Source organism: Pan paniscus, chromosome 6, assembly GCF_029289425.2.
Source record: "Pan paniscus chromosome 6, NHGRI_mPanPan1-v2.0_pri, whole genome shotgun sequence".
Taxonomy (NCBI): domain Eukaryota; kingdom Metazoa; phylum Chordata; class Mammalia; order Primates; family Hominidae; genus Pan; species Pan paniscus.
Genome location: NC_073255.2, coordinates 186,822,456 through 186,847,587, shown reverse-complemented (window position 1 = coordinate 186,847,587; position 25,132 = coordinate 186,822,456). Strand labels below are relative to the sequence as shown.

Here is a 25,132-nt window from a genome sequence, read left to right as displayed (position 1 = left end):
AACACCCATTTGTGGGAGGCCCAGTCACCTGGGGTCAGCGAGCAGGCATTCTCATGAATTGGTGCTGGAGAAAAAAGCTGCAATTAGGCCTCATTTTTAACCCCAAGTCCTACCAGCACAGCTATTTGACTGATTTGATCATTAAACAGGCCACTTATGGAAAATAACATGTTCTGTCGTAAAGATGCTCCTGCAGGACTGATCTCGTCAGCATCTGCTGACACTGCATCCTCCGGCACCTGAGTCACAGGGACCTAGTGTTTCCACAGATCTGTCCTTGCGGGCAGTGTTTCTCTAACCCAGGAATGAAAGACGGGACTCAGTGAGGCCTGAAGTGGGTGGGCTTGCTCAACTTGATTTCAGAATTTGGCAAGTGGCAAAGAGAAAAAAGCAAAGGACTCCTGAGCCTCCCCCCCGCCCCTAGTTAAAGCAGGGTTTGATGAGCTGCAAGGCAGTCAAGCACTCCCTGGGGCGGTGCAGGATGGAAGGGGAGTTCCAGGAGAGGGGCAGGTCATTAGAGTCAGGGCAGCCCCTAGGGCTGGTGTCGGGTGGAGGGTGCCCAGGAAAACCCTCCTGGTTTGGTTTCCCGTGGTCCTAAGCGCTGAATGCTCAAGTAGGTGGTAGCAACCCCGGCGTACGACACCCCGTGTGATTTCACACTGCATGGTTTGTGATCAAAGAACGGGACGGAGATGCAGCAGCCCTGGCTGAGTGCTAACCATCATCGGCACTGTTACCCTAGTAAGCCATAACAGTCAGGGCGGCCCTCCGGGTCCACCCATCACCTTCGTATGTCCTTCCATAGATCTACAACTGGAGTATTTTCCAGATACAGAGGATTAAAGAACAGTGACCAGAAGCTAGGCTGAACCGTGGCAGCTCCCATAAGGTAACACTTCTCTGCATACAGAGAAGGATCTGGGCTGTGAGATGGGGGCAAGTGCACTTCTTCCTTCTCTAGAGCCATGTTGGGGTCCTTTCTTCCTACCTCCCAGCTACCCAACCCTGGCACCCCAAACCCGTCACCACCATCTCCAATTCCCTCCTCTCCTCTGGGAAGACACCATCTGAGGTCACAGCCTGGGCTGGAGTCCTGGGCTCTTCTGTCAGCACCAGGGACTCAGCCAACCCTGCTTTGGAAGGGTGTGAGGGGTGACCTCTTGGGGGCAGGAGGCCGAGGAGGGTATGTGGGAAGACACTAAACTGACTTGGAGAAGGGAAGAGAGAAAACACCCCTGGCAAGAACTGGGTGTGGGGAGTGCTGTGCTCCTAGCCTGGGGCAAATGGATCTCTGGGCACACACAGACCCGGGCTTCAGCAAGGGTGGTTCAGAAAGGAAAGTGAGACCACGTGGAATATTCCATCCATTTTCTCTTCTGCAACACCAGACTGATAAGGATCCAAGCCAGTCAAGACAGCCAGCCCACTTCAGACATGCCCCAGACAGGAATAGAAGCAGCATGTTTGGCTCTCTCCTGCATAGCTACCTCCTCAGGCAGCCAAGCCTCAGCAGAGCCCACCCCGCTCATGCCTGCCTGACCATCACACACATACCAGTTCTAGAGTCGGGCCCAACCACACACACACCTTGGGCAGGGGGCTGGCAGGGATGGAGAAGGACATCAAACCATTCACTCCTTCCAAAAATATTTATTGGATGTCTACGACGTGCCAGCACTGGCCCTGGTGCTGGGAATATGCTTGGCTCTCCCTCGCCACAGCCTCTGGCTTCCATCCTTGGTATCGCCGAGTCTTGGCAACTCTCCCACAGGGGCAGCCCCCGGCCATCCTGAAGCGTGGGCAGGACCGGCTGGTGCCACAGCTGACCAGTCCAGACCTAAGCCACTTCACACCAGAGACTCTCCCAGCGTCCCCAACAGACCCCTCACTCGGTGCTTGAAGCCTGGGGTCCAACCTCTGAAGAGGGTGGTCACATCCCGGCCCGCGGTGAGGAACTCGGATCTTCCCTCCTCCCTCAACCCACGCTGGGACCTTTCCCAGCACCCTTTGGGACGCTTCTAGAACTGTTCTCAGCCCTTCAGAGCCTTAAGGAATCCACCGGTCCCGCTCTAAGGGGTTCTAAGAGCCAGCAATCCTGGCCACCCCCACTCCCCACACACACCCCGCAAACATCCCCCGCACCACCACGGGTCCGCTGAGGTCCAGTCCACTAGCGCGCCTCCTCCTTGGGGCTGCACGCAGGGGCCGCGCGGTGCACGCGCTGGTGCTTGAGCAGGTGCTGCTTCTGGCTGAAGCCGCGGCCGCAGGCGGGACACAGGTAGGGCCGCTCGCCTGTGTGGTTGCGCCGGTGCCGCGTCAGGTTGGGCTTCTGGCTGAAGCGGCGGCCGCACTCGGGGCACGGGTAGGGCCGCTCACCCGTGTGGATGCGCTGGTGGATGGTGAGCGCCGACCACCACGAGAAGCTCTTGCCGCACTCGTTGCAGATGAACTGGCGCGGCTCGCCAGGCCCAGCGAGGCCCGCTTGTCCCCGGCCCCACAGCGCGTCCCGGGCCGCCGGGGACCGTTGGGAGCTCCGCGGCCTCGCGGCCAAGCCCGGGATGGCCTCGGCCTGCGGCTGGTCGCCCGGTTCCCCGGCCGGAACGGCGGGCTCAGCGACAGCGTGGGCGCGCTGGTGGGCGCGCAGCGCGGCGCGGCTGCGGCAGCTCTTACCGCAGCTGGGGCAGAGCGCAGCCTGGGCGCCGGGCAGGTGCGTGCGCAGGTGCTTGAGCAGGTGCTGCTTCTGGCGGAAGCCGCGGCCACAGTGCGGGCAGGGGTGCGGGCGCTCGCCTGTGTGGTTGCGCAGGTGCCGCGTCAAGTTGGGCTTCTGGCTGAAGCGGCGGCCGCACTCGGGGCACGCATAGGGGCGCTCGCCAGTGTGGATGCGCTGGTGGATGTTCAGCGACGACCACCAGGTGAAGCTCTTGCCACACTCGTTGCAGATGAACTGGCGCGGCTCGCCCGGCCCCTCGGGGCCGGAGACCGCGGTCCGGGCCCCGGGCTGGCCCCACCAGCCCTGGCAGAGCCCCAGCCAGGCCCACTCGGGGCGCCCCCGCGGCGGCCCCGGCTGCAGGCGACAGGCCCGGCGCGCCGCCGCGTCCCGAATCAGCTCGTGCAGGCCGGCGCGGGAGCCCTGGCGGTCCCGGGCGTGCGCGCGCTGGTGGATGCGGAGGCCCACCTGGTGACGGAAGCAGCGCTCGCACTCGGGGCACGAGTGGGTGGCGGGCCGGGAGTGGGTCTTCTGGTGCTTGAGCAGGTGCTGCTTCTGGCTGAAGCGCCGCGCGCACTCGGGGCAGCAGAAGGGTCGCTCGCCCGTGTGGTGCCGCTGGTGGCGCGCCAGGTTCGGCTTCTGGCTGAAGCTCTTGCCGCACTTGCCGCAGAGGTACGGCTTCTCCCCGGTGTGGGTGCGCTGGTGGATCTTCAGGGACGACCACCAGCTGAACCTCTTCCCGCAGTCCAGGCATACAAAGTGACCCTCGCCGGAGGAAAGCGAGGGGCTCAGGGGGCCGGAGGCTGACCCGGGAGCCCGGCCTGCCAGCCCCGCATCCTGCTCAGTGGGAGGGGCCCACCTTGGACTCCCAGACTCCTCCTGTCCCCCCAGGGCTCGAGGCCGCCCCATGGTCTGGCGTGGCGGGAGGCCCCGGTGCTGCTGAAAGATGTTCTCCTTGTCCTTCTCCACAAGCATGGCCTGCGGCGCCAGCGTCTGCAGCAGCCGCTCCGGCTTCTCCTGCTTGACCTTCATCACCAGCCCAGCTCCTGCCAGAGGCAAGCGGGAGAGAGGAGGGAGAGAGGTCACTGCTGCTCCGCTGGGTGGGATGGAGAGAAGGAGCAAGAGAGAGGGAAGGGGTGCAGGAGGGCAGAGAAGGGCTGAAAAGAGGGCACGAGAAAAGGCAGAAGGGAAAGATTTTTAAACGAACCTAAGAAAACGGGCAAGAGAAGAAAAAAGAGTAGGGAAGGCAGAAAGGACAACAACGGCAGGTTAAGATATAGAAAGGAGTGAAGGAGAAAAATACAAGAAAGGAACCGTAAGTGAATCACTCGGGTGCCCAGGCCACAGGATCCCCGAGGCACCGGCTGTTCTGCCTTCTCCACCCTGAGGCCGAGGAGATGCAAAGAAGGTTAAAGAAACCGATCCAGTGAAATCTGCTGACCCAGGGGGCAAGGAGAAAGTGGCCAAGCTGCAAAACATACCATTCTTTTTCTAAGAGGATCGACGTGCTGGAAGCTTTCTAAGCAAAGGCATGCTCAGTCCCTCAGTGGTCAGGGAGACCAACCCCTGGGTCACTGCAGCACCGTCTATACTGTCGGGGCCCCTGCTCCAAGGCAGAAGCCATGGTGGGGGAGCACTTCACCTGCTGGGACCTTGGCTGTCTGGCAACTCATCTTCCTTCAACAAAACCAAGAACAAGAAAGTAGGCCAGAAAGACCTCAGCACCCAAAAGAGGTGTCGCCTTGCCTTTGTGTTAAATCCAATCCACTTTACTCATGGGGGTCCCACACCCACTGCTCCCAGCCCACACTTGGGCCGTGCACAAGTCTACAGAGGCACTTTGTCTTCCCAGCTCGCAGAATAAGAAGCCATAAAGAAACCATCTGCCACAGACACTAAAGAATGCATACTGTGTGATTCCATTTATGTGAAGAGGAGAAACTGGCAAAATGAACCCACGAGTTAGAAGTCAGGATAATGCCCTATTACAGAGGGCACTGTGGGTGGAAGGCAGCATGGGCTCTGAGGTTCTGGCAATGTTCTCCATTGATGTGGGTGCTAGTTACAGGGGAATGTTTGCTTTATAAGAATTTATAGAGCTTGTGATCTATGCACCTTTCCAAAAAGGTTTACATGTAATTAAAAGTAGGTGGAATAAAACAGCTGTGAACAAAGAAAAGAGAAAAATCTTTAAACAGACGTCAACGTTACAAACACAACAAAATAAACCCAAAGGAAGTAGAAGAACGGCATTAATAAAGATAAAAACAGATTATAGATAAGGGACATGTAGCCGCAAAAAGGATTCTGAAAATCCCCAAATAGGGACTTTATATAAATAAATTTGAAAATCTATATGAAATAGAAGATTTTGCAAAAAAATGTAAACTAAAACTGACCCAAGAGTAGGTAGAAAATCTGACTACATAAACAACTAAAAGAGACTGAGAAGAACATCTCAGTGTACCTCAAAAATGGGTAACAGGCTCTGTAACTATATAAACAGGTGCTGCTAAAGCCTCAAGGGAAGGACTTTTTCCACCTTATATGAACTATTACAGTAAATAGGAGCAAAGGGAAAGAAAAGTCTACAAGGTTAGCATAACTCCAGTATCAAGACAAGAATGGAAGTGGGCAAAAGGTTTATCATTCTTTGAACATAGACACAAACATTAGCAAAGCAACTTCAGTGGTATCAAAATAATAACATACCCTAACCTTGCTGAGATTTTCCCCAGGAAAGCAAAGATGGCCCAATATAATTTATAACATTACCTTATTAAAAGTGAAAAAACTCCCAATAGATGTGAAAAAGTCATATGATAAAATTCAACATTATTTCTGGAGGGAAGGATCAAAGGAGGGAGAAGGTAGGGAAAGAGGAAGAGGGGAGGGAGGGAGGGAGGGAGAGAGAGAGAGAGAGAAGAAAGCTCCTAGCAAACTAAGAATAGAGGAAACTAAGTTGACAAAGAATGTACTCTAGAAATTACAGCGAACATTATAACCAAAGGCAAAAGATTAGAAGCCCATTACAGGTAGAAACAAAATGCGATGCTCACCATCCCTGAAATCAGCCGGCTGTCCTTGAGGAACTAGCCAAGGCAGAGGGGAAAACAAAGAGAAACGCATCAACATTGGAAAGGAGAGGAAGCTGCCATTTGTTTATGATTATTAACAACCTGGAATGTGCAAGGGAATCCACTGAGAAATAGAAATAAGAGTTCAGCAAGATTGCCCAGTACAAAAACATACAAAAATCACTTTTTAAAAAATGGCAATACAAGTAACTAGGAATATACCTAATAAACATGCAAAACATATACAAAGAAAACTATTAAACTTTACGAAAGAGATAAAGAAAACTAAAGAAAAGGAGCAATGTATATCATATTCTTAGATGAGAAGCCAAAGATGTTCTTCACTCTGAAATAATGTTTAAATTCAGTGTAATCCTATTTAAGTGAATTGTAAAATTTATCATCTATACAAATTGCCCAGAAAATCCTAAAAATGAACAAAGAAGAATTTGGCTTATACGACATTAAAAGCAAAAATGCTACCACTGTACACATATGAATGGCTAGAATTGGCCGGGCAGAGTGGCTCATGCCAGTAATCCCAGCACTTTGGGAGGCCGAGGCAGGTGGATCACCTGAGGTCAGGAGTTCAAGACCAGCCTGGCCAACATGGTGAAACCCCATCTCTACTAAAAATACAAAAAATTAGCTGGGTGTGATGGCAGGCACCTGTTATCCCAGCTACTCAGAAGGTTGAGGCAGGAGAATCACTTGAACCCAGGAGGCAGAGGTTGCAGCAAGCCGAGATCACACCATTGCTCTCCAGCCTGGGCAACGAGAGCAAAACTCTGTCTCAAAAAAATAAAAATAAAATAAAATAAATGAGAGTGGCTAGAATCCAGATCACTGGCATGTGCACACAGTGAGGCTGAGCAGCAACAGGGGCTCTTTCCTTCCTGGTGGAAATGCAAAGTGCTGCCACCACTCTGGAAGGCGGTTCAGCAGTTTCTTACAAAGCTAAATACAGGCTTACCATCCAATCCAGCAGTCGCTCTCCTAGGTATTTACCCAAAAGAGCTGAAAACCTCTGTCCACGCAGAAAACTACACGTGGATTTTTATAGCTTTATTCCTAACTGCCAGAACTGGGCAGGAACCACAGTGTCCTTCAGTGGGTGAATGGATAACTCCGCATGATGGAATATTAGTCAACAATAAAAAGAAGGAAGCTATTAAGTCAAAAAAGCCATGGAGGTACCCTACATGCAAACTTCTAGGTGAAAGACGTCAACATAAAAGGCTACACACTGTATGACTTCAACTATATAACATTCTGGAAAGGGCAAAACTACAGAGAGAATTTAAAAACCAGTGGTAGCCAGGGGTTGGGGGTAGGGAGAGATGAACAGGCGGAGCACAGGGAACTTGGGGGGCAGTGAAATATTCTGTATGATACTATAATAGTGATACCGGACATTATGCCTTTGTCAAAACCCAGGTAAGGTACAAGACCAAAAGAGAACCCTAATGTGAACTACAGACTTTAGGTAATAAAAATGTATCTATATTGGTTCATCAGTTATAACAAATGTACCACATGAATGCAAAATGTTAATGATAGGAGAAACTGGAGCTAAGGTATAGGGGAACTCTACTTTCTTCACAATTTTTCTGTAAAGCTAAAATTGCTCTAAAAGATAAAGTCTAGGTCAGACACAGTGGCTCTTGCCTGTAATCCCAGCACTTTGGGAGGCTAAGGCAGGAGGATTGCTTAAGTGCAGGAGTTGAAGACCAGCCTAGGCAACATAGCAACAGCTGTCTGTATAAAAAATTTATTAAATTAGCTGGGTGTGGTGGTGCACACCTGTAGTTCCAGCCACTCTGGATGCTGAGGTGGGAGGACTGCTTGAGCCCAGGAGGCTGAGGCTGCAGTGAGCCCTGATCATGCCACTGGGAGAGAGAGGGAGAGAGGGAGAGAGGGAGAGAGGGAGAGAGAGGGAGAGAGAGAGGGAGAGGGAGAGAGGGAGAGAGAGGGAGAGAGAGGGAGAGAGAGGGAGAGAGAGGGAGAGAGAGGGAGAGAGAGGGAGAGAGAGGGAGAGAGAGAGAGGGGGGGAGAGAGAGAGAGAGAGAGAGAGAGATCCATTTGGAAAAAAAGAAAATAAAACCCAATTCTTGACTGACACAGTTGTTATTGTTATTGGCATGGCTCTTCCATGGTGGGCCTGGTGACTTAAGGCTGCAAGTCAGATTCCCTTCCACAAAACAATAAAAGTAAAAGTAAAAATGCTAAATATAATCATTACAATAATGTACAGTACACATAATAGACAAATAGGCCAATGGAACAGAATTGCTTGATACATGATACAAGAGATATTCCAAGTCCATGGAAAAAGGCTATTCATCGACTTAGAACCAACTCTCTCTTTGGGGAAAATATTTAAGTTAGATTCATAGTGAAGATTGTTTATAAAAATCAGTTCCAGATGGACTTAAGTGCCAGCCTAAAAAAAGGAAATGGAAGTATTAGAAGAATTAGGAGAATTTGCTTAGAATCCAGAGGTAATTAAAAGCCTTCTTAAACAGGATACAAAAGATAAAAACTAAATTTAAAACATCTGTATGACAAAAGATACTATAAACATAAGTCCAATAGAAATGGGAATTTCCGCCAGGTGCAGTGGTTCACGTCAGTAATCCCAACAATTTGGGAGGCCGAGGCGGGAGGATCACCTGAGGTCAGGAGTTCAAGACCAGCCTGGCCAACATGGTGAAACCCCGTCTCTACTAAAAATACAAAACAATTAGCCGGGTGTGGTAGCATGTGCCTGCAATCCCAGCTACTCAGGAGGCTGAGGCAGGAAAATCACCTGAACCAGGGAGGCAGAGGTTGCAGTGAGCTGATATCACACCACTGCACTCCAGCCTGGGCAAAAAACGAAAAAACTCTATCTCAAAAAAAAAAAAAAAAAAAAAAGAAAGAAAGGAAAAAGAAATGGGAATTTAGAGCAGCATTTTCCCACAGAACTTTCTGCAACAGCAAAAACAGTTTACATCTGAGCTCTTGAAACACATGTGGTTACTGAGCACTTGAAATGTGACTAGTGCAACTAAGAAATGACATTTTTAATTGTATTTAAATTAATTAATTAATTTTTATTTATTTATTTATTTTTGAGACAGAGTCTCCCTCAGTCACCCAGGCTGGAATGCAATGGCGCGATCTTGGCTCACTGCAGCCTCTACCTCTGGAGTTCAAGTGATTCTCCTGCCTCAGCCTCCCAAGTAGCTGTGATTACAGGCGCCCACCACCACACCCAGCTAAGTTTTGTATTTTTAGTAGAGATGGGGTTTCACCATGTTGGCCAGGCGGGTCTCAAACTCCTGACCTCAGGTGATCCACCGAACTGGGCCTCCCAAAGTGCTGGGATTACAGGCGTGAGCCACCGCGCCTGGCCATACTTAAGTTAATTTAAACCTAAACTTAAACTAGAAGAGTCCTATGTGGCTAGGCCACGTGCTGGACAGTGCAAGTCCAGGAAAAAATATGTGCAGATATAGAATAGACAAACGCTTAGTATCCAGACTATAAAACAGACTCCTATACATGATAAAAAGAGGTTCAACCCCACTAGTCATCAACAAAATGCAAACTAAAAGTGTAGCATCTTTCAACCCCTCATACCAACAAAAATTTAAAAAATCAATAATACCTCTACTTTACAATATGCGTGGACACTACACAGGAGAACAAGTATACACATGGGTATTCTGAGAGCATAAACTGAGGCAGAATTTGTGGAGGACGATCTGACAGTGTTTATTAAAATTAGAAGTGTGGAGAGCCTTCTGGCCCTTTCCAGCCAGCAATTCCATCCCACGTGTTCACCTAAGAAATACTGACATACGAGTGTAAAGAGGAATGTCCAGGAATATTCACTGAAGTGTTCTTTGTAATCAGCAAACAATGGAAAATAACTTAATTATCCTAAAAAATAGTTCCCTTCATAATATGGAATACTATGCATCAAGTAAAAAGAATGGAAAAGAACTATGTATGCCAATATGAAAAGATTCTCAAAACATTTTAAGAGAAAACAAAAAACAAGTTGAAAAACCATATGAATCATCTGATTGAATTCATAAAAAATTAAACCATATGTCTCTATGTATACACACAGGCATGATCCAGGATGAGTCACACCAATCTGAGACCGGTGGCTGTGCTGTGTCCATCAGGTGGCTGATGGCTGGTTCCCCCTCAGCCCTCTCCAGCCAGAAAGATGACTGTGGGCCAGAGAGCCCCAGGATGCCAGGACAGTGCTGTCACATCCACCTGCCGAAGGGCCCCTGGCGGACGCAAATGACTGGGTTGGGCGAGGTGCTAAGTCCAGCACGCATCCCTGGAGGCCCTGGAGCTGAGGTGGAGTGTGCTGGGGCTCCAGCAGCCCCAGGCACACTCCCAAGGGTTCAGGTATCCATATGAAGAGCGCAGGCCACTGGCCTGCCCGTGGAGAGTCCCGAAATAATGGCACCGCTCCTCAGTCATCATGAAAAGGATCATGTTTTAGGTTTTAATGGTTCAGATAAAATTAGAAGGTGCAAAGCACAGATTATTGCTCGATGAGTACAGTTTCCCAGGTGATGAAAATGTTGTGGAAATAGATGGCAGTGATGGCTACACAACACTGAATGTACTGATGCCACTGAACCGTACACTTAAAAAGGGTTACAATGGTAATTGTTGCGTATATTTTGCCATAATAAAACACACACACACACACACACACACACACACAAATAAAAATTAAAAGTTGCTTAAAAGAGGTAAGCTGTCAATTGTCTGAAAAACGGGGTCCTCCAGATGAGTGGTTCCCTCAGTCTGGCCAGAGGCCAGTCCCCACGTGCCTCCGTGTCTCCAGGAGTCTAGGCTAGTGTTTTTCAAACTCTTCTCTAAAACCACAGGGTTCCCCAGAAGCTGCCGTAGAGAGGAGAGAGGGCCCCAACAGACCACAGCTCACATCAACCAGAGCAACCTCACAGTGACTCAGGATCCCAGGTATGAGTCTATCTGGGGAAAGGGCCTTCTATAACACGCTGGGCACATGTGCTCTGAGTTCCACTGGAATTTCCAAAACACACATGCAGCTAGGGTGCTCCTGCCACCACCTGGCTCCTTGGACAGGCGCGCAGCTGCATGGCTAGGCTCCCTGAGGGTCTGTGTCCACACACCACGCTGCCATGTTTTGCACTGGCGGCCACGTTTCTCTTTTACCCCGCTGCCTGATTTTTGTCTGTCTTGGGTCTCCTGACATGATATTCCTGGGAGGGGAGGCGGCTCTTCCCACAGAGGCAATGAGGCAGGGGCCCTGGGGTCTATGGGGCAATTCCCCTGGGAGGGGAGAGGGAGGTAAAGAAACCCGAGTCACACTGTGCCAAAGGGCAGGGTTCCCAAGGGTAGCCGGTGTGCTCTGGACTCAACCCTGCCAAGGGGCCTAGAGCCCTTCTGCAGCTGGGCCACACGCCACATGCGACAGGGCACTCCAGGAAGGGCTGCAAGTGCTACACACAGACGCCAGGGGCTGCTCCACTCCAGGTGCAGGGACGCTGGGCAGGGGCTCCAGCCAAAAGCACATGACTGTGTGGGCAAACTTTCCACTGGCAGCATGTATTTCATCACAACCAGCTCTAAGCGGCTTAGCCAATAACGACCCTGAACTTTGAGTGACCCCCAGGAAGCGTTAATGGACTGAACTGAAGACAATGTCCTGACTGATGAGCCACAGGTTTGTTCCAATCGTCCTACCTAGAGTGCCAGTTTTCCGTGTCTAATTAGTATAACCCCACAAACTCCCTGTTCTAGTACGTAAATAACACCTCAATTTCTACAAGGCATGGGTGCACATGTGTCCCCTTGCTGGGCAAGTTAATGGACCAGGCTTTGCCATTTTTTGAGCTCCCACAGCCTCTGTCATTGTTCCATTCTTTGACATGGCTGTCTAAGTCCTGGTCCCCACCCTGAAATTCTGCATCAGTGGGATGTACTAGCTACTGGCTGAGGGAACTGGCTCGCGCCTGGCTTTAGAAAAGATAAGGGCACGTGACCTCAGCAGAGGAGACCCCGGCTCCCCTGCCTCCTCTCTCTTCTCTCTTACCTGTGCCGTTGCCAGCCAGGCCACTCTCCATCCCTGGAGGCCTCCCAGCATCAGCGCCGGCTGTGTCCCTTTCCTGCCATCTGTCAGAAAGAGAAGCAGAAGAAAGAGAATGGGCCTGTGGGACAAGGACAAAACTCAGGGTCCCCAGCCCCCCTCCCATCCCATAAAGCACTCTCTTTTCCAAAGAGCTTTTCTATCCATAGCCACATTCGACATGGGCAGGGGTTCCTTCATTGTAAGCATACCTGCTGAGAAGGTAAAACAGCCATAATTCCCATTTTACAAAAGAGGAAACTGAGACCACGAAGGACCCCTGATGTGCCCAGAGTCATGGAGGTGATGAATGGCAGAGCTGGACAAAAACCCAGGTCTTCTAACTCCCACACCAGAGCCCACACCCTCAACATTCGCAGGGCAGCATGTGATGGACACCACACCTGAGAAGCAGGAGCCTGGAGTACGGTTAGAGACATGTCTGCGACTGGCCATGAGGAATGCACCTGGAAGGCAGAATGGCCCTACACATTGCCTCCGCCACCCGCCCCCTCTTTCAAAGTCCCCATCCATGTTCTAGCACAAATCCCTCTGGGGAGCTTCGGGGCCAGCCATCTCCATACAAGAACACACACGGTCAATTGGGCATTGCTGAGCCCATGCCCAGTTCACTGATGTAGGATTCATCTTTTTTTTTTTGAGATGGAGTCTCGCTCTGTTGCCCAGGCTGGAGTGCAGTGGCGGGATCTCAGTTCACTGCAAGCTCCGCCTCCCACGTTCACGCCATTCTGCCTCAGCCTCCTGAGTAACTGGGACTACAGGAACCCGCCACCACGCCCGGCTATTTTTTTGTATTTTTAGTAGAGACGGGGTTTCACCATGTTAGCCAGGATGGTCTCCATCTCCTGACCTCATGATCCGCCCGCCTCAGTCTCCTGAAGTGCTGGGATTACAGGCATGAGCCACCGCGCCCAGCCTTCTTTTTTTGTTTTTATGCCCAAGTCTTCTGAGCACTTCCTGAATGGCTCACTCTGTGCCTGGAACATGACAGGATAGATCACACTGCTGTGTGGATGCCCCAGGCCTTTGCCCTGGCTGTCCCCTCACCGCAGATCCCCGCCTGGCTTGCCCCCCTCGCTTCTATCAGCTCCCAGCTTAAATGTCCCCTTCTCAGAGCGGGCATCCCTTGTGCTTCTTTTTCTTTTTTTTTTTGAGACAGAGTCTTCCTCTGTTGCCCAGGCTGGAGTGTAGTGGCCCGATCTCAGTTCGCTACAATCACCACTTCCTGGGTTCAAGTGATTCTCCTGCCTCAGCTTCCTAAGTAGCTGGGATTACAGGTGTGCGCCACCACACCCAGCTAATTTTTGTATTTTTAGTAGAGACAGGGTTTCACCATATTGGCCAGGCTGGTCTTGAACTCCTGACCTTGTGATCTACCCACCTCGGTCTCCCAAAGTGCTGGGATTACAGGCGTGAGCCACCGTGCTGGCCCCTGGCGCTCCTATTTACAGTCACCAGCCTAACTCCACCTCCCGTTTCCTCTTTAACATTTTTGCCACCTGACATGATCTTAACTTTTCTGTTCCCCACCACAGCAAGGTCAGGAGCTCTTCATGCTTGCCGCTGGATCCGCAGGGCTCAGAGCAGAGCCGGGCACACAGAGGGCCCGTAACAAATGCAGGTGGCAGGAATGTGCTGCCCTGCCTGGCCAGGAGCTGTGCAGCCTGAAGACTCATCTCCTCCTCGCTGGGGGTGCACCTCTCCTAAGGACAGGGATGTGGTCCCGTGCGCCTGTACCCCCTAGCAGAGCAAAGATGTGGCTGCCCCACAGAGATGCACAGCTCGTCCTTCCTGCTGCCTCAGGGAGGGGCTCTTCCAGATTTCAGTCAGCCCCTCCTCCCAGGCACCCTGGCTCGGCCACCCCCACAGAAACACCCACCCCAGGCCCCGAGAGCCTCGCAGAGACCCAGACTCCCTCTCCTAGGTCCCCTTCAGAGCCCAGACACTGGGGGCACACACACAGACTGGGAATCTGGACCCTGACAAGAGACGTCGGGGGAGGGGTGAATATGAATCTAGAAAATGCAGAAAGTCATTTTCCCTGGTGCAAAGAGAAGAAGAGACACCCACTTTTTTCAAGAGCATTTTGTTTAGAAACTTCTAATTAATAAGCTCTATCTCTGTCTTTTTGAGATGCATGTGAATCTTTATTTTTTATTTTTGCAGTAAATGCTCCTCAAGTAGAAATAAATCTTTTTAAAAGTTAAATAAGGCTGGGCACGGTGGTTCATGCCTGTATTCCCAGCACTTTGGAAGGCTGAGGTGGGTAGATCACCTGAGGTCAGGAGTTTGAGACAAGCCTGGCCAACGTGGGGAAACCCCGTCTCCACTAAAAATACAAAACTTAGCTGGGTGTAGTGGCACATGTCTGTAATCCCAGCTACTCGGGAAGCTGAGACAGGAAAATTGTTTGAACTCAGGAGGCAGAGGTTGCAGTGAGCCGAGATTGTGACAGAGTGAGACTCTGTCTCAAAAAAAAGCTAAATAAGCCTTCTGCCAACATTACAACCCAGGACTGTCTTTCCCAAGGTCCTGGGGGCCATTTCTTTGAAATTTAGGTATCAAGGAAGACATCACCCCTGCCTCCCAGTCTCCATGGGAGGGTAGGAGCCTAATTTCAGCAGGTGCCTGGCTCCAAATCACAAAACTATCTCCTGTCATAAAAATATAAGAACTTTATTTTTCCTGTGGGTAAAGGCAATTAGCTAACACAGATGGTCACTCCAATTATGAGGTGAATTTAGGACGACCTGCCTGCGTGTGACAAATGGTAATGTCCAGTCCTCTTGCTGGAGGGCTGGTTGCTGTTTATCCTGAGAACATGTCTGTAACGGGCTGCACCTGCCGGCTACATGCAGGCTGAGAGCTTCCGTCTTTGCAGTTACTCAGGGATTGCAGGCTCAGAGCTCCCGTCTTTGCAGTCACTCGGGGTATTGCAGGCTCAGAGCTCCCGTCTTTGCAGTCGCTCGGGGTATTGCAGGCTCAGAGCTCCCGTCTTTGCAGTCGCTCGGGGGATTGTCCATGGTGCGCACCACATTCTGGTTTCATGCACATTCAATCTTTTAAAAGCTGTTTTTCTCTTCTACTTTTGCAAAGAGCTTTTCTGGGTTGGCAAGAGATTTTGTTTTCAATTCTATTTCCCCAACAGGGGTCTGTAAGCATGCCTACCATGGTTTCTTACAGAACCTGCTTGTGGTGCAGAGAAAAGGCGAGCAGTGGGGAAGGGGGCGGGAGGAGCCCCTGGTGGGGCTCTGATGGGTGCTGGGGGCTCCTCCCTCCCTCGCCACCCTCCTCCCTCGGGGCCACTCTGTGAGCTTCTGCATGCCACATCTTGGGAAACCTCTCACCAACTGGACTTAACATCCACCTGAAGAGGCGCAGAGGGGCTAGTGGACAGAGAAGCCACCTTGGTAAGGGGAACTCAGACCGAGGAGGGCAGAGCCCAGGCCAGAAATTCAGGAGGACAGAAGGATGGGCCTGGGTCTCCACAGAGCGAGACCCCCAAGGCAAATCAAAGACAGTCCTACTTCACCCACCCTGCCTCCCAAGAGGTATTAGGACCTAACAGCCACTCCGGGTAGTAGCAGGCCTTCCACTGTCCGGGACCTCCCAGAGCAGCTCCTCCATCGAGCCTCGGTGCCTCTGTCTCGGGCCATACCAGGGCTCGAGGGGAAGCAGCCTGTGGCTTATGTAAGAACAGAAATGGAGACAGAAGGAAGAGGACCCAAGAGGAAGAAGTGAGAAATTCAAGGGGGGAAACACAGAGGACAGGAATGAGGGGAGGCCAAGTCTTTGGGGACCTGCCTCTACCTGTGTGCTCAGGTGGGCTATGTCTGGGAAATGGCACAGCAGGTGTCCTACAGACAAAATCCAGGAAAGCCCTCCATGTGTCATGTTCTAGGCTGGCCAGACACACACGTCCCCACCCTAAGCTTCTCTCCTATTCTGCCTTTCACTCTGCTCTGTGCATGGCGGGCCCCTCCTAACCTACCATCCTGACATGTCCTCGGCCACCTGGAGACACCCAGGAGCCAGGTGAGCAGGCTGCCCAGCAAAGCGCCCCGGCTGGAAGACAGGCATCAAGGGCCAGATGCGCCATCTCCCACCAGTGCCCACACCAAGTCTTGGAAGGCCGCTTTGTCTATCGCACAAGGGCCCCCGGGCTCCTACCGGACCACCTTTCCTCTCTGTTGCCCCTCAGGCTCTGAGGGAAGCAGGACACACTGGGGCCCCCTTCCCACGCCTGGCCCTGGCCCGGCCCTCCGCGCACCGGGTCAGGCTGCAGTTCAGTTAAGAGCCTCACAGTGGGCAGGCCTCAGCCTGGGCCCAGCTGCCATGACAACTGAGGACCAACCACACAAAGAGGGGATTGAGCTAGCAGCAGGTGGAGAGGCCCGGGGCAGGGGGAGGCAACAAAGGAGCTTTGGTTGTGGCAGAGACTTGGGGGTGGGGCGGCCAGACAGCAGCTGGGGGAGGAGAAAGGCCACAGGCCAGAAAGAGGCAAGGTCCTCCCCATCGCTGCCCCTGGAACCTCCCACCAGCACAGCACAGCTCTCACAGCCTCACCGCCCCAGGTCGGGCAGTCAGAAGCAGACCATGCCACAGGTATCATCTGCTGCTAGTGGAGCGGGAGCAGGATCCGCCACTAGGCGCTAAGGCTTTTGGGGGTGGGGGCAGCTCCCCAAACCCCAGCCAAAGGCCCAGTATCAGGCCCTTCTCAGCCCTGAGGTCCCAGCAGGTCCTCACTTGCTGGGCACAGCTCAGCTGGTCTTCCATAGGAGACCCCCACAGAAACTGGCCTCTCCAGTCCCAGCCCATGCCCAGCCAATGCCTCCCTGCCATGCTGCCCCTTTCTATAGCCTCATCCTTCTCAACTCCACCAGGTCCCCAGCGCCTCCCTGCCCTCTCCTGCAGCCCATACCTGACTGCTATGTCCTCACCCAGTCCTCTCTCCCTGTGAGACCCCTCACTCAGGTTAGCCCCAGGGAGCGGGGGCTTGCTCCCACACCTGCGCGTCCCTCATATGCAGAAGGTGTGTAATGTGTATTGAATGAATGAACGGATGAGTGAATGAAACAATGGAGGACCCAAGAGGTGGCTCCTCAGGCTCCAGTCTTCTGTCACTATTAAGAAATCCCTCAGGACCAGGCAATGGTATTCTCTGCCTCTGATTTCAGTTAATAGCAGATGTTTTTAATTTAAATATATGATCATAGGGACATAAGAAACTGATGTAAATGCTAAACCACACACAAACACACCCAGATACAATCATATCTGAATACAGCTAAGTAAACAAAAGTTCAAAGACACAAAACTACGTGAGAACACCTGCAAAACTGTCTATGCAAATCCAGAGAATGTGAGATATTTTTTAAAACTCACAGACACACCTACAGATCCACAGACACACAAACGTGCCACTGTGAACCAGGGCAGCACGAATCACTGCACAGCACACTTAGGAACACAGAAATGCAAAGCCACCCATGACACAAGTATCCTTGTACACCCATGGCCATCCCGTCAGGGCCACTTGCTCCAAGGAAAAGAACTCAGAGAGGTAGAAACAGAAGCAACATACCCTCATCAAGCCAGGAGGCTGGGGCCGTAAGTCACCATTGGATGACCTGCGCTGGGGTGGGATAAGTCAGCAGGAGCTGCAGCTGGCTGGAGAGACGTTACAGCAAGACAGAAAGCCCTAGAGACAATGAGCCTGTGTCCGGCAAGCCTGGTGCAGCCTAAGATCCTCAGGGCCTGCAGGGCCTGTGGGCTCTGGCCCAAGGGGATGCAGCGGGCCGTCTCCCCTTCAGCCATCTTTGGGTGACCCTCAGCCGCCACCTGGCTGGCTCCTCAGCCCTAGTCTCCCCCTAGAAGCCCACTGCCTGAGGCTGGCAGGGATGTCCTTCTCAAGGCCACCCTTCCTGGTCCCTCCCCTCAGGACCACATGTCTTAATCAAGAACCCCAAGTCCCAGCCCACCCACCACTGAGCCGCTGCTAGTCCCTGGCCAGTCATTGCAGCGCTTTGAGCTCAGGTTCCTGATGGCGCAGGTGAACGGAAATACCTGCTCCCTGAGTTTGGGAGGAGCACCACAGGGCGGCAAGCCTGAGCCGGATGCATCGGGCAGTATCTGTACAAGCCTCTCTGCCAGCGTCCCCGCTGCCACTCACTCTTCCTAACCCATCACTCCTTCCAGCCAGTTGGGAATCTCAGAGGCCCCCAGCGCCACACAGGAGCCTCCACGCTCCACCATGCAGGAGGAAGAGGGTTTGCCACGGCTCTGGTTGTGGCACTGTCTGCAGAGCCCTCCACTTACCAGGGTGGTTCTGCATGCCCCTCCCAGAGGTCCCAGCCCAAACCAGGTGGGCATCCCCTCCCCCACCTGAAGGCCTCCATCCCCACACCCAGCATCAGGCACCCTGAAGCCCTCCCACAACTCCCCTGTCCCACCCCCCATGACCCACCCTGCTCCTCTCCAACTTCCCGGATCCCACTCAGCACAAGGCCACCCCCACCGTGACCACTCTCCCAGCCCTGACCCTTCCCCTCTTCCTACTCCACCATCTTCAGACCTCAGTCTCCCAAACACCCCAGTCCTCAATCTGGGGAGGGAACAGAGGAGGGGAGCCAAGGGAAAGGGCAGGCCACTGTCCAACCCAAAGAGCAGGCCAGAGTGGAAAAAGCCGCTGAGAGGCCCCAGACAGGGACTGAGATTGGGTTTGCTTCTGGTTAGCCACATGATCCCAGGCAAACCACTTTCCTTCTCTGGGCCTCAGTTTCCCCACCTGAAAATGGAAATAACGCTTGCTCGTGGTACAGAATTGTTATATCGAGTGGGGCGGGGGCGGTGGGGGGTGGGGATGGCGGGACGCAAACAGTGTGAGAGGACTCTGAGAGACATTCCCAAGGTGCAAGACAAATTCGATTTAGGTCGTTGCTGTTGCCATCACCCGCTCCCCACTCAGGGTTATAAGAACTGTACCTCAGGGTATGAACAGCCAGCCTGGTTTCATGGCTTCAGTTTGCTCCCCTCAACATTCCCAGGAGACCTGATCTGCATGCAGGCAGGTCACTTGCCTTATCCACTATGCCTGCCCACCTCCCAGGGGTCCCCAATTCAACCCCAGCCATGATCCTGAGGTACCTCCTTCCAAGACTTCCTTCACCGGCCAGAGGTAAACACCCTTGCTGGAACTGTCCCACCCACACCTCCCCTGCGCCACACCCCTGGCCCCCTCCTCCTCACCCACCTCCCTTCAGAGGCGAGAGCTGCACTTACATTCCTCGGCCCCAATTCTAATATTCAGGAACCTGTCAGGGCCTGCATCTGAGCTGAAGGCCGAGGATAAACCCAGCTGCTAACAATCTCTGAACAGGTGTCACATTTTAATTAATAAACACGTTTCCATCCCTTGCTGCATTCAAAGGACCTTGGGAAAGCAAAGTGAGATGGAGCAGGGACCCCTTCAGGCACCTGCTGTGCCCTCCAATCATGAAAATAAAGGAAAATCTTGAGTTCTTTCCAGGGAAATTCCAGGCACCTAGCTGGTCCTGAGAAGTAAATGTGCAACCTGATAAGAAGGTAATCGTAGCTAAAATAATAGCAAGGAAGTCAGACCACACGAAACGTGTGGTTGCCTATAGAAACTAAAGGTAACATCTTAGCATATGTCCTTGAGTTGTTTTTCAGAAACCCAGACTCCCATCAAATGGACTTGCTGGCACGCACACCTCGGATAAGAGGGAACTGAGAACTCAACTCTGCTCATCTTTCCCCATTGCACCCCGACACGCCCCATCCTCTCGTGGCTCTTGAACTCACCGTGTCCTCGCACCCTGTGACCAACCTTGGAAGGCCCTTGCTCAGTTCTCCCCTTCCCAGCCCAGATTAGGGATCGCTTTGACCAGGAAGGCTTTTTGGACACACCAGGCTCAGCCAGGAATCCCTTCTCTGTTTAACCTGTGCACCTAGGACCATCTACATGGAATCATCATTGTCATCAATTTGTTAGTCTGCACAAGACTACATGCATCTTAACACAGGGTCCTTCTCTCTCCCCTGCACCCAGTACAGGCTCCACACACAGTAATCCATTAATAAAAACTGTCATAAGGGAACACTTAAATAAAAGAAATTTCAGTACAAAACAGATTTGAAGCACGGAAGCATGAACCTTCAAGCTGAAAGGAGACAACTGCCATCTAATCTCTTCATTTTACAGATGAACATGGGAAGAGTTAGCTGTGAAGCCTTGGGCTGTCGTCCGCCTCCAACCCCTGGGGCTCTGACCACACCCAGCCCCAGCTCAGATCATCTTGCTCAAAGGGCTGAAGGAGGACCCATCTCCACACCTTCCACATGTAGATATCCTCAACGTTCTTCACAGAGGGGATGCCCGCACCCCGCCCCACCGAGTTCGCGGCTACTGTGCCCATCTTCCTAGAGAGGAGTTCTCCGCCACACCCGACACCACACACTTCCAACTTCTGCGGTGCTTCCCTCTCACTTATCTCCACCCCCAATCCTTATCCCCGCTCGTTTAATCACACATTTATTGGTCACCTACTATGTGTCTGTCACTCTGCAGCGAGCATTGGGGTTCCTGCCCCCAGAAACTGATCTATCAGGGAGGCGAACAGGGACGGGGAACTCGGAACAACGGGACAGCCCAGGAGAGACCGCCCGCGGGCGACCCCTCTACTCGCCACCGCGTCCTCCCTCCATTCTCACTAGCCTCCCTCCTAACCTCGCTACCCTGGCCTGGCGCCCTCCCCACCCTCGGCCGCGCCCCTTTCCCCTCGGCTGTGTCGGGGCAGAGGGAACGCTTGAGACCCGGGGCTCGGGGGGCGCGCGGGCTCGGGGGACGCGCGGGGCTCGGGGCACCCCAGGCCCCCGCCCCATCCCTCCGCCCCAGCCCGGGCCGGGCGGAGGCAGCACGGGAGGAGCGGGGCCGGGCGCTGGTCCATCCCTCGCACCGCCCCTCCCCGCCCAAAATGCAGAGGGACTCGGAGGGAGGCGACGGGGAAATAAATACCTTTGACTTTGTGGCTAAGGTTAACGGGAACTGCCACCCCGAGGGCGACTTGGGCACCGGGCTCCCGGCCCTGGCCATTCCCGGGGCAGGCGGGGCGGGCACGGGTGCCTGATTGGCTGGCGGGCCTGGCCATCCCCGGGGCCGCCCAGCCACTCCATTGGCTGCGCCGCTCAGATGACCCGCCCGGCCCTATCGGAGCAGCCCGCGGGGCGGCTCCTTTGTTCTCTGGAGCCAATAGCCGAGGGGGGAGGGCTGACCTCGCCCCCGGCGGGCGCGCAAGGCCCGGGCGCCGTGAACGCGCTAGCCGCCGGCCGCGGGGAGGAGACCTAGGGAGGTCGGGCCCCAGATGGCCGGCGGCGTCCTGGCACCCCTGCCAGGCCTGGACTCCGCCTGCGACCCCGTTGTAACGCCTGAACTCAGCGCACGTTCGCCGAGCGCCACAGCGCGCCGGACGCTGTTTCTCCCTGCTGGGGACCCATCAGGGCCCGGACAGAAACCCCGGCTGAGGCTGTGGCTGCCCTCAAGCCGCGATAGCCCCACCGTGGGGTGTGATAACTTTTAGGGTTCACTACGAGGGACCTTAGAAATCATTATACCCGACCCCTTCGTTTTCTGTTTCAGGGAGGTGGTCTCGCTCAGACCCCAGTGGCGCGATCATGGCTCAGTGCAACCTCGAACCCGTGGCTCAACCGAACCTCCCAACCTGCTAACTTTTTAAATATTTTGTAGAGACGGGGGTCTCGCCATGTTGCCCAGGCTGGTCTCGAACTCTTGAGCTTAAGTGACCCTGCTGCCTCGGCCTCCCAAAGTGCTGGGATTACAAACCCGCGCCCGGCCTAATCCCTTTGTTTTCTAGCTGAGGAACGGCTCTGAGGTTACGTTACTAGGTCGGGTTACTAGGTAGGGTTCCCATGAGCGGAATCATCTCCGCCCAGTTGCCACCCCGGTCCAGACTGCCAGACCTTCAGGAAGGAGTATCTTCGCAACTCCCCACCCCATTGTAAGGAAATTCCTCACACTTCTCCCTCAAAGGGGGTGCAGCTGGGTCAACTCCCACTGGCAGGATGCTCTCCGGAGCTGCTAGAAGCTGCCTCTGGGGCATGAGGTAGATACAGACAGAAGCTGGGCCTCTGAGACTCTACAAACGGTTGCTGTTGGGCAGGCGGACCTTATTTTCTTCAGTCAACAGCTGATTAAACATTTGCCACAGGCCCGGCTGCGGTTTAGCCTCAGTAGCACAGCAGGAACTGGGGACTGAGATTCGATTTTGTCACTAACTTCATGTGTACTTTTTATAAAAGATACTTTTCTGTTTCTGGACTTTGACTTATTCGTCTATAAAATAGGGTTAATAATTTTCTAGTTGCCTGCATACCTTACTGAGTTTTTACCGTTAATTTGGTTATATTATCTATAGAAGGATTTGTAAAATACAAAACCATACACACCCTATAAAGAGGCCACACATCACTAGCTATCAACACTTTAGAGTCTCATTCTCCTGTTTATTTTTTTAAAGATGGGGTCTTGCTATGTTTCCCAGGTTAAAGTACAGTGGCTATTCACAGGCACAATCATAACGCGCTTCAGCCTCAAACTCCTGGCCTCAAGGGATCCTCCCACCTGAACTACACCTGAGACTACTGGCATGCACCACCACACCTAGCTTATTTTCTAGAAGAGTACCTAGAAGAGGTTCTACAAAGGCTTGTGGAATACATTCCTGTTGCTGAGACCAGTATTCTAGTTCCAGATTTGCCACTGGCTACAAGTGTTGAGACAGAGCAGGAACCTCTCTTAGGGGTCTGCCACCAGCCCCCCATTCAATGCACGAAAATAAAGAAACATTTGAGTCCCTTCAAGGGAAATTCCAGGCACCTAGCTAGCCCTGCAACCAGCAATTAGGGAAGTGAATGAATGACCTGCTAAGCAAGAAAGTAGTAATAGTTTAAACAATAGTACCCAAATAAGAGTCACAAAACGTTAGCTTCCTTATAGAAACTGAAGATGACATCTTGACATATGTCCTTGAGTTGTTTTTCAGAAATTAGGACCCCCACCGGTGGGGGTCACTTCCACTCTCTGGGCCTGTTTCCTCCTTACAGAGCAGACTTCCTCCAGATTGGCATCCCATGACCAAGGGTATTTCAGAGGTGGAAAGAATGGAGAACCTCTGGGATCCTATTTCCACTAAGAAAAAAAATACCAGGGGGAGAGGCTGCATATGTGTTTGCAAGTACACAGGAAAAAAATGTTAGGAGAATACTCCTCAAACTTTTCTCAGTGTAAACAAAAAGGATTTTGGGAGTGGAATAGGGGAATGAAGGAGAACGTTCACATTATTACCTGAATTATTTATTTTTAAAGATAATTTAATGCTTTTGTAATTGTAGAAGAAAACAAAGAAAAACTGTGGATTCTTCAGAAGAGATGGGCAGCTCCTGCCAGCAGACCCCTACAACCCAGGCAGTCCTCCCCAGTGACTGCTGTGGTGATGAACCAGGCAGAGCAAGGGCTTGAGAACAACTGGGCCACCCACCAAGGGACTCAGGAAGGAACCAGGCACAATTTGACTCTGTTCCTGCTTTACCAGCCCCCTCAAGGCCACTTGTGTGACCTTTCCGTCCTTTGGACCTCTCTTTCCCATCCCCACAACAAGCAGTGGGCAGTGAAGCACTGAGGACACCCACACCCCGCTTTCCCCATATCCCAGACTATTTCCTTTAAACGGGACTTTTCAAAAGGTTAGGACCCCTGGTCAGATCCCCTCTCACCCTCATCCTTGTCCCTAACGGCTCCAATACTAACCTAGGTGCCAACCCAAGGACCCGCCCCTGCTCCCTGCCCATCATTTCCAGACATCCACCTACTCTTTCCTGGCCATCCCCCCTTCCCTGGAAACCCTGTGTTCCCACAAAGAGAAAAAATGTGACTGGGGCTTTCTTGAGACCACGCCCTCTGCTCCCAGGCTTTGACAGATAATTTGCCATCAATTACACAGGTTTTTAAGTGGCTCCATAACCCCATAAACCAATATGAAGCTTTGAAGCTGTTCTTTCCATCCTACACACTTTAAGCCCCACCCACACAGTTGGCATTTAATACTTAACCAAAAACAGCTGCACGCAGCGTTCATCCACTAAGCACACAGCGGTTGTCAAGAGCACAGGTTTCAGGAGTCAGACAGACTTGAATTTGAATCTGCCTCTGGTGATTACCAGTTATATGACTGTGGGCAAATGTTTTCATGTATAAAAGAAGACTACCTCCCACACAAGGACACATGAGATAATTTAGGTAAACTTCACCAGGTGCCACTCACGTCAACAAATTGTGGTTATTCTTATGTGCTCTGTGCTAAATGCTGGAGATATATGCAGAAATTGCTAACACAGGCAAGAAAAGAACTATTAATGCCTGGTAAAAAGAGGTACTCAAATTTGTATGAAACCACCAATTCAGGGACGCATACAGAGTGACTGCTCACAGAAATCTGGAGTCCTACAGCAGGCCGGCCAGGGACACTGTAGGACAGAATCAAATCAGCCCCCCTTTCCTGTCTAGCAACTGGCACCTGAAAAGTCTGACCTGACCTTGAGATGGAGCAGAGACCCTCTTTTTTTATTTTATTTTATTTTATTTTATTTTATTTTATTTTATTTTTTTGAGACAGAGTTGTTGCCCAGGCTGGGGTGCCATGGCGCGATCTCGGCTCACTGCAACTTCTGCCTCCTGGGTTCAAGTGATTCTCCTGCCTCAGCCTGCCGAGTAGCTGGGATTACAGGCATGCACCACCATGCCCGGCTAATTTTGCATTTTTAGTAGAGACAGGGTTTCTCCATGTTGGTCAGGCTGGTCTCGAACTCCTAACCTCAGGTGATCCACCTGCCTCGGCCTCCCAAAGTGCTGGGATTACAGGCGTGAGCCACCACGCCCAGCCTCAGAGACCCCACTTAGGAGCCTGCTGGGTTCTGCCCATCACTTGAAAAGCATGAGAATAAAGAAAAATGTGAGTCCCTCCCAGGGAAATTCCAGGCACCTAGCTAGCTCTACAACCATTAATTGGGGAAATGAATGAATAACCCGCTAAGCAAGAAAATAATAATAGCTTAAACAATAGTCACTCAAGTAGTAGTCACAGAATGTTAGCTTCCTCATAGAAA

The 25,132-nt window shown here is 52.3% G+C and overlaps 2 protein-coding genes across 2 annotated transcripts in view; both read right to left on the bottom strand.

Annotated features, from left to right (window-relative positions):
- Positions 1-21,015, bottom strand: part of LOC100984200 (zinc finger and SCAN domain-containing protein 2) — a 31,699-nt gene extending 10,684 nt beyond the window's left edge. Inside the window, exons 1-2 of the mRNA XM_063606414.1 lie at positions 20,970-21,015; positions 11,879-11,958 (exon numbers count right to left, since the gene is read on the bottom strand). The gene's annotated coding sequence lies outside the window, so the exon portion shown is untranslated. The remainder of the gene's footprint in view (positions 1-11,878; positions 11,959-20,969) is intronic.
- On the bottom strand, positions 1,636-21,029 carry ZNF775 (zinc finger protein 775). Its single transcript, XM_034965215.4, has 3 exons — positions 20,970-21,029; positions 11,879-11,958; positions 1,636-3,753 (listed from the first exon to the last, which is right to left on the bottom strand). Exons 2-3 carry the CDS (start codon positions 11,907-11,909, stop codon positions 2,171-2,173), a joined length of 1,614 nt encoding a protein of 537 aa, XP_034821106.2. The 5' UTR covers positions 11,910-11,958; positions 20,970-21,029; the 3' UTR covers positions 1,636-2,170.
- Positions 21,030-25,132: the final 4,103 nt, after the last annotated feature.

Bases quoted from the DNA above. Each gene is read 5' to 3' on its own strand.
- ZNF775 (XM_034965215.4), bottom strand. From the start codon at position 11,909: ATGGAGAGTGGCCTGGCTGGCAACGGCACAG. The intron at 3,754-11,878 runs GTAAGAGAGAAG...TGCCTCTGGCAG, and splicing joins CCTGGCTGGCAACGGCACAG to GAGCTGGGCTGGTGATGAAG.